At 30.8% G+C, this 17,563-nt stretch overlaps 1 protein-coding gene across 1 annotated transcript in view; it reads left to right on the forward strand.

The window, feature by feature from the left end:
• LOC111623530 (patched domain-containing protein 3-like) overlaps window positions 1-17,563 on the forward strand; it is a 41,785-nt gene that overhangs the window by 12,666 nt on the left and 11,556 nt on the right. Inside the window, exons 4-6 of the mRNA XM_023366134.1 lie at window positions 14,145-14,178; window positions 14,523-15,164; window positions 15,242-15,415. Coding sequence (XP_023221902.1) covers window positions 14,145-14,178; window positions 14,523-15,164; window positions 15,242-15,415 — 850 coding nt within the window. The remainder of the gene's footprint in view (window positions 1-14,144; window positions 14,179-14,522; window positions 15,165-15,241; window positions 15,416-17,563) is intronic.

Raw genomic sequence — 17,563 nt, forward strand, 5'->3', positions numbered from 1 at the left:
CCTATAATTTTTTGTTTATAGCATAGTTTATACAGATTATTCCCAAAAAATTATACGTGTTTTGGAAATGTTGAGTGGAATTAGTCTAGAATCGGTTAATTTTATAGAAGAAAACCTTTCAAACAGCCTTAGTCCGTAAAGTTCACACCTATCGGGCTGCGATTGACTCATGTATTTAATCATTCCTACAACGTAAAATTCGATTAACGTGGAACGTATCTAAGCGTTATAGGGGGGTCTACTGTATATACAAAACTTGGCAGGTTTTTTGGATTTCTCGACGTTCGAGGGTTTTCTGAGTTAAAAAAGATAATAATTCCGTAGATTTTTGTTTGACTAATTACCATTTTTTTACCTCTGTTTTATATTATAACTAGCAGTTGGGCCCGGCGTTGCTCGGGCAAAGGTAACGATAACTAAGATAAAGATTATTATGTTACTATCAACCTTACCCGTTTTCACAGAATGCAAGAATTGGGTCCCGTTGTTTCCAGACTAATTAGAGAATTTTTAGATGGGTCTAAAAATATGTTTGATTTCTCGCAAAAACGAAAAAAGATTTGCACGTCGATTTCTCTTAACAATTCCATTGTTACGTAACACTTCCATTGTTGACACTTTCATTGTTACTTAAAACTTTTATTGTGACTTAACACTTCCATTGTGACTTAACACTTTCATTGTTACTTAGCACTTCCATTGTTACTTAACACTTCCATTGTTACTTAACACTTCCATTGTTACTTAGCACTTCCATTGTTACTTAACACTTCCATTGGTTATTGGAAGTATTAAGCCTTAATCCTGTCCCTGTCACCCGTGGGGAGGAATTTCGAAAAATCCCTTTTTAGTGTGCGTTTTCATGACGTACCCTATCTGTGTACCAAATTTCAACTTTCAAATCCTAACCGTTTGGGCTCTGCACTTATTATTATTATTATTATCAACCCGTCTCGATTATATATTAGACGAGGATAGAAAAAGCAGTAAAAAATTCAGTTATAACTATAGAAAGTGGAGTTTTGTCCTTCGCAGGTATAATTATCTTCTATCATTTTTTATAAATAATAATTTCAATAAATTTTATTCACTTCAAAACAGGTTTGCAGCATGCCATACGATCAATCCAACGTCACATTTAAAACAGAGGGAAATAATTTTATATATAACAAAAAAAACTTTTTATACAGGAAAATAATACTTCTTCAATATTTAAATAAACGAGTTAAAAATACGAAACGTTTAAGAAATATTTCTAAAGTTAATATTAACCACATTAAGTATTCAACCACATTTTATAGAAAAACGTACAGTACACGAGTAAAAAAACTTATAATTGCATAAAAAAAAGTGCGAATATTAGACAACAAAATTTGTTTGTTCGTGACTATGACAAATTCAACGTAATTATGCAATAAATTTACAAATCTTTCGACACTGTTTCCGTATTCTATAAAGAAATCGAACATTTATTGTGACGTCGTCATAATTTCAGACTGCAATTTTATTTAAATTTCACTTTAACGAATTACTTACGAAACGAGTCATGATATAAATTATTGGAATTATTAAAGCTCGAGATGACGTGATCCATACATACCTTACATACTTTAGTATCAAACTATTCATGTCCAATTGTCATACGGATCAATTCTACACAAATTTACGCTGCATATGAAAAGTCAGCATCTTTCAATTAAAACAGCTTGACTTACGGTTCAGATCTGTAGTATTTGAACAGTTATCAAAGGCTTTAGTCCCGTAATCCTTCTGCATATAGTCACAATTTTCATCCATTTAACTTCATTCTCTAGAATAACGAAAGAAGGACGACAGTGAAATATGCATGTTTAAAATTTAAATCTCAGCCAAATAACATTTCATTTTCTAAAAATGAATTGTGATAAATTTTAAACTGATTAAAAATTATCGTACGTACAGAATTAAGAATATAAAGTATTATTAAAATAGAATTTTATAATAGCTCCAGGCAAACACGTGTAAAATTTAGTCGTCATAAAAAAGCATTGCGTCGAAGGTTATCACAAAACTACGTCATACACGAGTAATTATATTGTTGCTGTACACAGTATAAGTTCCACTTGAGAAAGTCACACACGTGTGTAGAATGCTGTTGTTTTAATATTTTGTAATACCGGTAGTAAAATTATTCGGTAAGTAATAATTAATATATATCGATTTTTATATATTTAAATTAATATATATCGTGAAAAGATATATATCAAGTAGTAATATAATTGTTTCTCTTAACTGTAATTAATGTAAAATTGTAAGATCTTTACTTGTTTTTGTGCCATAACTGACGATAAACCTCAACTGAGCACCTAATGAAGCAGTTATTTTCGCTTTGACGTTGCTGTATGGTTAGTATGCCGGAAAAGAGAAAATAGTTAACTCTTTATCAGAAATGACCAAGTGGCAGTCTACTGTGCGGGTGGTGTCGTAGGACTCAAAAAATACAAAACAAAAGTGCCCTACAAAAACATTTATTAATACAAATTTTTCTCACACGGATTAAACGAGTACTTGTCGGATGACAAAAAGATTTATCAAATGTCCCGAACGATCGAATGTACTGATTTTCTATGCAAGTTTCGTCCGTCGGGCGACCCCGGGGCAGCGTCGAATTGGTAGCTGATGGAACTTTCCTAGTACATACGGAAATTTCGTCGAACTCATTTCTTTTGACGGCGACCCTCCGAGGAATGAGGGGACTAAAATGAAAATACCCGCTGCATGTCTTTGTACTTCTGAGTTTTTATATAATTTTTGTCCTATATATTCTAACAATTATTTGGATTCTTCCTTTCCGCTTCACGATTTGTCACTGACTTCTCTCCAGGTAAAAAATTGACATCAGTTCTGGAATGAAGAAATATAGGGCTAGTCTAGCATCATTTCGACTCTGACTAACATTTCCAACAGAACTAAGACGCCTGCGCTACTACTGTAGTTTTTATTGTCAATCACTTTTATTGCGTTCTAAAACTATAAACAGTTTCCATTTTTTCCTTTTTTTGTTTATTTATTCCTTCTACTTTTCTCGGTGTATATCAGAGGGTTTATTAAAATCCGGGTGCACAGCCGAGAAGTTGTATCGGATTAATTTTTAAAAAATTGTTTGAGCAAAGTAGTAAATTGTCAAGATTACTTTTGTTATTAAAACTTATCGAAGATTGATAATGGCCGTTATTATTGATTGAATTCCCTTACTTTAATCGTGAAAACAATGCACAATGATAAATATCTCCACATTATTTTTTTTCAAATTTCTGCTACCGAATTAACTTCCTTCATCGAAAAACGACATGCGTTAGGAAAAGGAAATAATTAAAGTTTCGAAAACTAATTTTGATTTATAATGAATATCAATAGAATATTAAAACTATACTCAGAATAAATATATTTTTTTAATATATATAACTGTGATTCACAAAAAATGGTCCACGTGTAAATAAAATCCATTTGTTCTCATGAATAAAAAAGAATTAAACAACGAATCGAAAGTAAACAACTTATTGAACAAATCATAACCTCTTTTTAAACGAATNAGTAAAACATTATATTAAAAATAATTAGATATTTTATTCGTTATATCGTACAATAATTAAACAAATAACATTATACTAGTCAATAGCCTATTCAATGCAGTACGAATTTGGCGTTAGCCTTGGCCCTTCCCTCGGAATTTTGAAGTGAAGGAGGCGATACTACGTAACGGTTTTATTGAATGGGCCGACGATTCGTTAGAGGTTGGGAAACACTGGTCGAGAGGAATGTTTGAATTCATAAAACTATTATTCTTTATGACGTAATAGTATGTTATTAAATTTACTTAACCCTTTATAGCCCGAATTTTCATTTTTTGATAAAAAAAATTTTTCTTCTTATTATATCATCAGAAGAGATGTTTGTTCACAGATAAGTAAATTTAAAAAAAATTAAAATGTAAATTAAAATTTTTTTAATTATGGGACCAAAAGTCCCGTCAGGCTTTTAGAGCACATTTGGACTTAACAAGTTTTTTCTTCTTTAATATTTCGAAAATAAAATAACTTTGTTTTATATAAAGATCTTTTATCATAGAAATTTGCAAATTAAATGCATAATTATATATATTAAGTATTTGTTAACTTTTACTGTATAATAAGGTCAAAATATGAAAAAAAATTAAAATGCATGACAAAACTAAAATAAAATTTATTGGTTTAATAATTTATGATTAGTAAAGATGTAAAAAGCTATTTTTTTCCCATTTACACACAAGAAAACTTTACGTAATGTGCATTTTGTATATGGCTTTGATGTGTATCAATATCAAATGAAATTTTTTTTTATATAAAATTATCTATTTATATATATATAAGTCTTATATGTATATTAACTATAAAAATGTTAAACAAATTCATAAATTTATAAAGCACAATGTAGAAAATACAAATTTCTAACATTTACAAAAAAGATTCCCTCAGGCCTGACGGGACTTATAAGTCCCAAACATATTTTGACTTCATACAGCTTGCAAACCATTAATTCTACAAACATAATACATTAAAATCAAACTACACATATCTAGAATACATATTAAAAAATACAAAGACATTTAACTTGAAAACAATAAGTAGAATTTGGCAACAAAGAAAGCTACTACCATATAGTATCAGCTACTACCATTCAGACAACACACAATGTGAAACTTTTTTAAACAAAACTAAAACAGGAACAGTTTGAAAGTTACTACCCTATACAAGAAAAAAAGAACACTTTATACAATGATAAAATGAAAGTCCCAGAAAGCTATAACGCATACACTATGAAATAAAAAATATCAAAGATAGTGGGACTAGAAAGTCCCGTCAGGCCATAAAGGGTTAACCTAAAAAATGTGTCTTTTCACTTTTTATAATACTTGACAATATAAGAAATATTAAAATTAAATACAATAAATAGCACCAAACGAAGTAGTAAATTTTTGCAGAAAAGTTTTCTACAAACAATATTGAAAAATGTTTATAATTTACGCTGCTAAACTTTTTCAAAAAAAAAAAAAAATCAAAACGAATGTGTGCAGTTCATTGTAAACTAAATTTGTGATGGTAATTATTTCCAGTGTTCATTCTGCACTAATTTTGAAATTTTTCAGTAAATATGCAAACTTAAAATTAATAGATTGTTTTTTTCTGATTATCAATTTGAATATTGACAATCCTATCTACGAAAACAACAATTCTTCAAAAAAAATTTACAGAAACAAATAGAATTTTTAAAATTCTCTATATCTATAGATTTTATTTCTAACACAATAGAACATGAATAATCTGAAGATTGCAGATAAGCATGATAAAATTCGCGGAACAATTTTATCCAAGACAATCGCTGACAATACGTAAAAGTTTTCCGTTAATTCCAAAAGGATATATGATGCCTGGAAATTCTACATAAAAAAATTAAAATATCCGTAAAATGATTGACAATGGAAATGTTTTCATTAAAAAGACGCAAATTTTAATAACCAGTGAACTCATTATGTCCAACTCATTTCGAATATTGTTACGTGCTTTTCTCTCTCTTTAATCCTTGACAACGAATTTTAAAAGCTTCAATTTTCCCATATATAAAAATTACTTTATAAATTTTAAAAAATTTTCGAAAAAAGGCAGAGGAGTTATTATGCTTGAAATTGGACGAACAAAGTCGTTCCCCCCACACTAATTCTATGCTAAGAACTTGGCAAGTATTTTGCATTTCTCGACGTTTTAAGTTCTTCTTGATCCAATAATATAAATAATTTGGGTGTTGTTGTTTGCCTGATCGGCATACTTTTCCTCTGTTATGTATAACAGCAGAGATACAAAGTCGTGTAAATTTAGTTATATATAAATAATATAGAGTTTCGTCCTTCACAGGTATAATTAACTGTAATCGTTAGTTAAAAAAAGAAATTTCAATGACACTCATTCACTTCAAAACAGGTTTTCCTCACGTCATACCATCAACTGAAAGTTACATTTAAAAAGGAGGAAATAATTGTATACTGGAAAAGTGACTTTTGATAAAGAAAATTAATACTTTCTCGGTGTTTAAATAAAGGAGTTAAAAAATACCAGACGTTCGAAAAAAATTTATAAAGTCAATATTGAGGTATGCAAACAAATTCTAAAGCCTTCAGAATACAAATAAAAGCCCTTATTATTGCATAAAAAAGTGTAAACGTTAGAGGATAGAATTTCTTTCTTTGTGACTATGATAAATGGGACGAAATTATGCAATAAATTCATTGCGTAATTGCACGGCGCACTATCGCAGTTAATTCAACTTTTTACTTAATTTTCGTACGATCGTTCTATAAAAATCATCGAACAGTTATTGTACCGTCATCATATGACGTTATAATAAATGTTCAATAATTTTTATCATTGTGTAACTTACACAATGATAAAAATGAATCACAATTCTTGCATAGTCGCATAATCTCTGAAGAGCCAATCAAAGTTTTTTGCTTGACCATTCGGCATTGTTCGCGAAGACCCGAAAGAAGTGACTTCGAGAGGTTTTTTAAGAGTAAATAGCCTATATTCAGGTGTTATAAAAGTGGATAAGATCCGGAAAATTGCTTTAAGCAGACCGTCTTGGCAAGGCGAGAACTAAAGACCGAACTATTAGTTTTCAGGGTACAGAACCTCGTGGACACTTATGGGCCCATCTACGATCCTTAGCTCTTTCTATGTTAGAAATTTCTACGTTCTTACGTCTTACGGTGAAAACATTGAGAAAAATTGGCTCTCTACCCTATTCAAAATCTGTACCGTATCTAGTACAGATTTGTATGATTGTAATATAAGTATATCTGATAAGGGAATGTTTATCCGCCTATGTTACGGGAACTAAAATTGTCTTCATAACCTTACCCGTCATGAATTCGGCCACGTTTTTCAGGTTGGGCAGGATGCAAAAATTCGAAATGTTGTATCATTCTATTTTTAAAACATGTTTAAGAAAATAATTAAATTTCCAAGATTATTTTTATTACGATAATTTTTTAACATTGATAATGACCGTCATTATTGATACAATTCTCTTACTTCAATCGTAAAAACAATGCACAAAAGATAAAGTTTTTTCAAGTTATTTTTTTTTCAATTAAATGACTGCTATTGAATTGAACTAAACTTGTGATAGTGTTTTTTGTAGTGTTCATTCTGCAGTAATTTTGAATATTTTGAATAAATATACAAACTTAAAATTAATAGATTGTTTTTCTGATTATCAATTTGAATAGTGACGATCCTACCTATGAAAAAACAATTTTCCAAAAAAAATTTATAGAAACCAAAAATAATTATAAAATTCCTTATGCGTATAGATTTTATTTCTTACACAATAGACCATTATTATTCTGAAGATTGCAGAGAAGCGTGGTAAAATCCAAGAAACAATTTTATTATTATAGTTAAAAATCAAGACAATAGCTGATAATATGTATAAGTTTTCCGTGAATTTCAAAATGATATTGTAAATATGAAAATTGTGGAAAAATTATGCAAAAACTTCCATTTAAAACACTAAACTTATTGTAAAATTTTTAAATCTAGTGTTTTTATTATAAGTAGGCATTATTAGTTGTGTATTGTTACCAATGATATTAATAGGAATCTGTGTTTTATATAAACCATAATAAATTCTGAAATGCACAAGTGTAATTTAATACATTAAATTTCGTATAATACTTGATTAATATTCGTATTCTACGATTTATTCAAAGACGAAAATTTATAATTATTCGTATTAAAAGATGGAAAGATTGATGTTTGTTTTCTGAAACGTTTCAAACAAGTTTTCATTTAATATGAATAAATTTAAAATATAAAATAAAATTAATTTACGAATGAAATAATTGTTGTTGCAGATAAAAATTATAAATGTTACAAGAAAGGATTCGTTCATTTTTATGGATAGGCATTACAGTATTTTTATTACGAAAAATTACGTAATTAATTTTTCAATAATTACGTATTATGACTCAAATGTAATTATGGCTCTAAAAATAAGTTTAAATAACAATTTCATTACAGCTTACGATGAACTTCTAGAACAGAGTTGCGTAAGTTGCCCCGCAAAACTTAAAAAGTGTGTGGCGCCATCTTTTAGGATATTTTATTTTGAAATTTTTTATAATAATTATCATAAAACAAGTAGATGAGCCCGGCGTTTTTCGAGCAAAAAGTAACCATAGCGAAGATTAAGATTATTAGATTGTATCTAGTCTTATCCGTTTCCTCCGAATGCAAGAATTAGGTTCACCCTCCTTCCAGACTAATTAGAGAATTTTTAGATACTCGACAACATGCTTAATTTTCTATAAATACGCAAAACTCCTCATCTATAATAGTACAGTAGAAGCAGACTTTTTCAGGATAATCGCTTTTCCTCCTCCCAAGGAAGGAAATTTCCAAAAACCTTTTCTTAGTGTACGTTCTCATGACGTATTTTAACTGTGTACCAAATTTTAACTTTCAACTCCTAACCGTTTGGGCTCTGCGCTTATTATTATTACTAATATTATCAACTCACTTAAATTATATTATAAGATAAAATAAAGGAATGTTGAACGATAGAGATGTTTCTATAAAACAAAATTACAAATTTTAATATCGAGTGAAATCTTTATTAAGTCAGAATTCTTTCGAATATTGTCACATGGTTTTTTCTCTGTCCTCATTCGTTGACACTAAACCATGGACGCGTGAATCCTCTGGTAGAAACGACCTACTTTTCAAAATTTCAAAAATTTTCGAAGAAGTTATTAAGTAGATAAGTTATAAGCACAGGTGTTATTAAGCTTCAAAGTGGATAAGCAAACTAGTTCCTCTTCTTACACTCTCCTTACACTCATATATATATATATATATACAGTCGACCCCCTATAACGTGCGTTCCTATAACGACAATTCCTATAACATAGCGAAAAAATTGTAGCAACATTCGTATAAAGTACCTCCTATAACGTCGTTTTGCGACAAGATTGATAGAATCTGGACCAATAGTGGATGAGCAGCCGAACTACTTCCCTCCGACCCTGCGCCACGCTACGGAGCGGCTAAATTGAGTTTGCTATCGTCTGTACATTATTATATATAAATTATATATAAATTAGGTACTGTATATATAATTATATATTAACTTATTGTAACTTTATTATAATTAAATACATAATTTCCGCCGTCTAGCGTGGCGCCACGCTACGGACATTTTAGGAAATAAGATGAGTTCATTATCGTCTGTACAGTATGTAAATTAGGTACCGTAAGTCTAATACAGCACTAATTTTATACATTTCTTGTGAAAGAAACACTTCTTATTCAACGGCCATAAAAATTATTTATATTAATGATGTCTCCAAAGGTCAAGTTATTTTTATGCGAAAAATTCGTTATTAGAAATCGCGGCCGCCGTTTAATGTGCTGTTCCGCGATGAAAACCAGCTTTAAGCAACGGCGTAGTCGAACGGTACACACTCGGTAAGTAATCCTATAATTTTTTGTTTATAGCATAGTTTATACGGATTATTCCCAAAAAATTATACGTGTTTTGGAAATGTTGAGTGGAATTAGTCTAGAATCGGTTAATTTTATAGAAGAAAACCTTTCAAACAGCCTTAGTCCGTAAAGTTCACACCTATCGGGCTGCGATTGACTCATGTATTTAATCATTCCTACAACGTAAAATTCGATTAACGTGGAACGTATCTAAGCGTTATAGGGGGGTCTACTGTATATACAAAACTTGGCAGGTTTTTTGGATTTCTCGACGTTCGAGGGTTTTCTGAGTTAAAAAAGATAATAATTCCGTAGATTTTTGTTTGACTAATTACCATTTTTTTACCTCTGTTTTATATTATAACTAGCAGTTGGGCCCGGCGTTGCTCGGGCAAAGGTAACGATAACTAAGATAAAGATTATTATGTTACTATCAACCTTACCCGTTTTCACAGAATGCAAGAATTGGGTCCCGTTGTTTCCAGACTAATTAGAGAATTTTTAGATGGGTCTAAAAATATGTTTGATTTCTCGCAAAAACGAAAAAAGATTTGCACGTCGATTTCTCTTAACAATTCCATTGTTACGTAACACTTCCATTGTTGACACTTTCATTGTTACTTAAAACTTTTATTGTGACTTAACACTTCCATTGTGACTTAACACTTTCATTGTTACTTAGCACTTCCATTGTTACTTAACACTTCCATTGGTTATTGGAAGTATTAAGCCTTAATCCTGTCCCTGTCACCCGTGGGGAGGAATTTCGAAAAATCCCTTTTTAGTGTGCGTTTTCATGACGTACCCTATCTGTGTACCAAATTTCAACTTTCAAATCCTAACCGTTTGGGCTCTGCACTTATTATTATTATTATTATCAACCCGTCTCGATTATATATTAGACGAGGATAGAAAAAGCAGTAAAAAATTCAGTTATAACTATAGAAAGTGGAGTTTTGTCCTTCGCAGGTATAATTATCTTCTATCATTTTTTATAAATAATAATTTCAATAAATTTTATTCACTTCAAAACAGGTTTGCAGCATGCCATACGATCAATCCAACGTCACATTTAAAACAGAGGGAAATAATTTTATATATAACAAAAAAAACTTTTTATACAGGAAAATAATACTTCTTCAATATTTAAATAAACGAGTTAAAAATACGAAACGTTTAAGAAATATTTCTAAAGTTAATATTAACCACATTAAGTATTCAACCACATTTTATAGAAAAACGTACAGTACACGAGTAAAAAAACTTATAATTGCATAAAAAAAAGTGCGAATATTAGACAACAAAATTTGTTTGTTCGTGACTATGACAAATTCAACGTAATTATGCAATAAATTTACAAATCTTTCGACACTGTTTCCGTATTCTATAAAGAAATCGAACATTTATTGTGACGTCGTCATAATTTCAGACTGCAATTTTATTTAAATTTCACTTTAACGAATTACTTACGAAACGAGTCATGATATAAATTATTGGAATTATTAAAGCTCGAGATGACGTGATCCATACATACCTTACATACTTTAGTATCAAACTATTCATGTCCAATTGTCATACGGATCAATTCTACACAAATTTACGCTGCATATGAAAAGTCAGCATCTTTCAATTAAAACAGCTTGACTTACGGTTCAGATCTGTAGTATTTGAACAGTTATCAAAGGCTTTAGTCCCGTAATCCTTCTGCATATAGTCACAATTTTCATCCATTTAACTTCATTCTCTAGAATAACGAAAGAAGGACGACAGTGAAATATGCATGTTTAAAATTTAAATCTCAGCCAAATAACATTTCATTTTCTAAAAATGAATTGTGATAAATTTTAAACTGATTAAAAATTATCGTACGTACAGAATTAAGAATATAAAGTATTATTAAAATAGAATTTTATAATAGCTCCAGGCAAACACGTGTAAAATTTAGTCGTCATAAAAAAGCATTGCGTCGAAGGTTATCACAAAACTACGTCATACACGAGTAATTATATTGTTGCTGTACACAGTATAAGTTCCACTTGAGAAAGTCACACACGTGTGTAGAATGCTGTTGTTTTAATATTTTGTAATACCGGTAGTAAAATTATTCGGTAAGTAATAATTAATATATATCGATTTTTATATATTTAAATTAATATATATCGTGAAAAGATATATATCAAGTAGTAATATAATTGTTTCTCTTAACTGTAATTAATGTAAAATTGTAAGATCTTTACTTGTTTTTGTGCCATAACTGACGATAAACCTCAACTGAGCACCTAATGAAGCAGTTATTTTCGCTTTGACGTTGCTGTATGGTTAGTATGCCGGAAAAGAGAAAATAGTTAACTCTTTATCAGAAATGACCAAGTGGCAGTCTACTGTGCGGGTGGTGTCGTAGGACTCAAAAAATACAAAACAAAAGTGCCCTACAAAAACATTTATTAATACAAATTTTTCTCACACGGATTAAACGAGTACTTGTCGGATGACAAAAAGATTTATCAAATGTCCCGAACGATCGAATGTACTGATTTTCTATGCAAGTTTCGTCCGTCGGGCGACCCCGGGGCAGCGTCGAATTGGTAGCTGATGGAACTTTCCTAGTACATACGGAAATTTCGTCGAACTCATTTCTTTTGACGGCGACCCTCCGAGGAATGAGGGGACTAAAATGAAAATACCCGCTGCATGTCTTTGTACTTCTGAGTTTTTATATAATTTTTGTCCTATATATTCTAACAATTATTTGGATTCTTCCTTTCCGCTTCACGATTTGTCACTGACTTCTCTCCAGGTAAAAAATTGACATCAGTTCTGGAATGAAGAAATATAGGGCTAGTCTAGCATCATTTCGACTCTGACTAACATTTCCAACAGAACTAAGACGCCTGCGCTACTACTGTAGTTTTTATTGTCAATCACTTTTATTGCGTTCTAAAACTATAAACAGTTTCCATTTTTTCCTTTTTTTGTTTATTTATTCCTTCTACTTTTCTCGGTGTATATCAGAGGGTTTATTAAAATCCGGGTGCACAGCCGAGAAGTTGTATCGGATTAATTTTTAAAAAATTGTTTGAGCAAAGTAGTAAATTGTCAAGATTACTTTTGTTATTAAAACTTATCGAAGATTGATAATGGCCGTTATTATTGATTGAATTCCCTTACTTTAATCGTGAAAACAATGCACAATGATAAATATCTCCACATTATTTTTTTTCAAATTTCTGCTACCGAATTAACTTCCTTCATCGAAAAACGACATGCGTTAGGAAAAGGAAATAATTAAAGTTTCGAAAACTAATTTTGATTTATAATGAATATCAATAGAATATTAAAACTATACTCAGAATAAATATATTTTTTTAATATATATAACTGTGATTCACAAAAAATGGTCCACGTGTAAATAAAATCCATTTGTTCTCATGAATAAAAAAGAATTAAACAACGAATCGAAAGTAAACAACTTATTGAACAAATCATAACCTCTTTTTAAACGAATTAAAGCCTTCAATTGTTTTGTTCCACTATGTTTCACACTATAAATAAAGTGAAACCTCTGAAACTAGGACAATGAAAAAAATATATAAAAATAGCCGTACTTTACAAGTTATTTTGTTCGCATAATTGCTCAAAAAGCGATATATTTGACGCTGTTTACTTCAAAACAAATTTTATGTAGGAGTAGTTCAAATAGTAATTTTTTTTTAATTTAAAACCTGCGATAGTGAACTGAAGATTTTCGGTACATGAAATTTTTAAAAACTTGCAATACATAGATTTCGCATCTAATATCCGTTTTCCCTTTAGTAGTTTCATGATTTTATGTATACAACATGCTCACTAATTGCTACAGTATTGCGGCAATCCCCACAAGAGAAGAACGACATTTCTTAGCGTGAAAGCCTCACAGTACTAACCACGTTTTTTTCAAGTTTCATAATGATTTATTTAGTTTTTGTTTAACTTAAGTTAATATAACATAATATAAGTTAACATTACATAACATAACATCATATTACCTAACCTAGCTTAACCTACCCTAATCTAATCATAACTAATTTATATGTGCTGAAAATAGCTTCATAGCCTGTTCAAATAAATGCTTTTGCCACGTTTTAGTCTCATAGATTAATTCAAATATCTCAAAATTATGTATAAAGGTTATATTTGACAACTATTTTTCACCAAATCAGAAATATACGTTGGAGTTTGATGACAAAAGAAGTTTCTGCTGGAGAAATAACAGAAACTACTTAAAGATTTGTTTGAATTGAAAAATTTAAACACAGTCAACCAATGAAGCATTCCCCAAATAGAAGAAATCACGTCATACAGAACAAATGCAATTTATAAAAGGGTAAACTGGCTCGGAAATTTCAACACTTTATTGATTTACTTTTAAAGGTGAATGGTACTTCATTCAATCTGATAGGGCTCGCCGTCGTGGACCACTCAATAGTGCAAAGACAATTCAGAATTTTTTAAGTTCAAGATAACAATGAATAAACAGGTAAAAACCATTTCACCTAAACTAAGCGTTTGAAATGCGTATGCTAAAGTAATTAATATTTAAATTTTTAGGTAAGAAGACTCGACACTTCAAAGAAAACGAAATGTTTGTGTCTGACAAACAGCGTATCCAATATAATTGGTCGACTTGGTGTAATAATTAGTCGATATCCCCTCTATTTTCTTATTATTCCTGTCATTATATCCGGTTTATTATCAATCGGATTATCAGGCTTCAAACCAATGACGACACCGATTTTCTCTTAACTGCAGACAGGGGCAAATATTTTAATGCCAAACAGTTTATAGATAAGACATTTGATACCAATTCGAGTAGTTTCGATTTTTTACGACTTACTAAACGTCCGCTTTTTCCAGTGATTTACATAGTAAATGACAGAGAAAGCAACATTCTACATAAAAAGTTCTTAAGCGAAATACTAATTGTAGATAAGGTTGTAAAAAATACCACAGCTTCTGTAGATGGAAAGATTATTGGTTATTCGGACGTGTGCCAGATTGTAAATGGCAAATGTTTAGAAAATACTCTTATTGATTTGCTAAACGACTTGGAAAATGCTATTCATGAACTATTAAAAATGAAGTATCCCGTTAATATGGATCCTGTAACATACGCGTACAAAATCCTTTGTCTGAATTTAGGAGGAGTAACGACAGACGACAAAGGATACATAATTGAAGCAAAAGCCGTACGTTTACTATATCCGACGGACGAATCGAATGCAAGTAAGAAAATGTGGAATGAAGAATGGAAAACAGCAGTTTACAACAAGTTAAAAGATTATACTTTCGAGCATATTAAAACATTTCCTGAACCAATCGAGTCTTCCATTTTTGAACTAAAACGCATTTCACAGGAATTAGTGTCTTTGATTAGCGTGGCTGTGGTCGTAGTGGCCATTTTCTCCATGGTGACGAACATGACTAACAATTGGGTGAAATCCAAACCCTGGTTGGGCGTAGCTAGTGTCGTATCCGCCGGTTTGGCTGTGGCTACCACTTTTGGATTATTATCCGCCTGTGGAGTAGAAAATCTTCGGTGGAACGTCAGTCTTCCTTTCATGATTCTTGGTAAGCTAAACCATAATATATTTACAAATACTAATATATTTCGCTTTATATATTTTTATTCCTTTCATCTATTAAAGCTACGGAAGTGGACGACTCGTTTGTCGTATTGGCTTGTTGGAAGGTGACAGACTGCAGTGACAGCGTGGAAAAGCGAATGGAACAGACGTATCGCAACGCAGCAGTGTCCATCACCATAACGTCTCTAACGAATTTCTTCTCTTATTGCGTTGCCATAACATCACCATTCCCGGGTATTAGAATATTTTCTTTGTATGCGGCAACGAGCATTTTCTTCAGTTATTTCTATCAGTTATTATTTTTCGGCGGATGTTTAGCATTAAGTGGATACAGAGAAGAGAAGGGTCTTCATCCTTTCACATTTAAACCAGCTTTTGATAATAGTTTTAAAACTATTTAACTTACATTTTATAATAATGGTATAAGTTTAAACTCTATTGAAAATTGGAAATTATGAAAATAGTTAACATTAGGTTTCAAATGTTTTAATTATAACTTTTCTTATATATTTTTCAAGAGGCGTATTTAATGTTAACGTTTTCATATGTTCGTTTCCGCCTAGAATAAATGCAACCGGACTGATGTTTGTTTCATTTAAACAGACAATCAATAGACTGTCTAAACTAATCCGGTCTCATCTTATGTCCTGGAATGTGAGAACATTTAGCAACAGAATCCCAAACAACTGTCAAAATACATACAGGTAACTCCCGTATAACACGGCAGTTACGTTCCAAAAAATTGCCGTGTTATGCGAAACAAAGAAATAGTACGAAAAGGAGGGTTAGGTTCCAAAAATTAAAAAAAAAAAAAAAAAAAAAAACATGCTACTATATTTTCATAATTAAGATAAATATCTTTATTAAAATTTTCTTAAGTGATACATANAATTAATTTACGAATGAAATAATTGTTGTTGCAGATAAAAATTATAAATGTTACAAGAAAGGATTCGTTCATTTTTATGGATAGGCATTACAGTATTTTTATTACGAAAAATTACGTAATTAATTTTTCAATAATTACGTATTATGACTCAAATGTAATTATGGCTCTAAAAATAAGTTTAAATAACAATTTCATTACAGCTTACGATGAACTTCTAGAACAGAGTTGCGTAAGTTGCCCCGCAAAACTTAAAAAGTGTGTGGCGCCATCTTTTAGGATATTTTATTTTGAAATTTTTTATAATAATTATCATAAAACAAGTAGATGAGCCCGGCGTTTTTCGAGCAAAAAGTAACCATAGCGAAGATTAAGATTATTAGATTGTATCTAGTCTTATCCGTTTCCTCCGAATGCAAGAATTAGGTTCACCCTCCTTCCAGACTAATTAGAGAATTTTTAGATACTCGACAACATGCTTAATTTTCTATAAATACGCAAAACTCCTCATCTATAATAGTACAGTAGAAGCAGACTTTTTCAGGATAATCGCTTTTCCTCCTCCCAAGGAAGGAAATTTCCAAAAACCTTTTCTTAGTGTACGTTCTCATGACGTATTTTAACTGTGTACCAAATTTTAACTTTCAACTCCTAACCGTTTGGGCTCTGCGCTTATTATTATTACTAATATTATCAACTCACTTAAATTATATTATAAGATAAAATAAAGGAATGTTGAACGATAGAGATGTTTCTATAAAACAAAATTACAAATTTTAATATCGAGTGAAATCTTTATTAAGTCAGAATTCTTTCGAATATTGTCACATGGTTTTTTCTCTGTCCTCATTCGTTGACACTAAACCATGGACGCGTGAATCCTCTGGTAGAAACGACCTACTTTTCAAAATTTCAAAAATTTTCGAAGAAGTTATTAAGTAGATAAGTTATAAGCACAGGTGTTATTAAGCTTCAAAGTGGATAAGCAAACTAGTTCCTCTTCTTACACTCTCCTTACACTCATATATATATATATATATACAGTCGACCCCCTATAACGTGCGTTCCTATAACGACAATTCCTATAACATAGCGAAAAAATTGTAGCAACATTCGTATAAAGTACCTCCTATAACGTCGTTTCGCGACAAGATTGATAGAATCTGGACCAATAGTGGATGAGCAGCCGAACTACTTCCCTCCGACCCTGCGCCACGCTACGGAGCGGCTAAATTGAGTTTGCTATCGTCTGTACATTATTATATATAAATTATATATAAATTAGGTACTGTATATATAATTATATATTAACTTATTGTAACTTTATTATAATTAAATACATAATTTCCGCCGTCTAGCGTGGCGCCACGCTACGGACATTTTAGGAAATAAGATGAGTTCATTATCGTCTGTACAGTATGTAAATTAGGTACCGTAAGTCTAATACAGCACTAATTTTATACATTTCTTGTGAAAGAAACACTTCTTATTCAACG

The sequence above is a fragment of the Centruroides sculpturatus genome, unplaced genomic scaffold (genome assembly GCF_000671375.1).
Source record: "Centruroides sculpturatus isolate CEXI.00-Female unplaced genomic scaffold, Cexi_2.0 scaffold288, whole genome shotgun sequence".
Lineage (NCBI taxonomy): Eukaryota > Metazoa > Arthropoda > Arachnida > Scorpiones > Buthidae > Centruroides > Centruroides sculpturatus.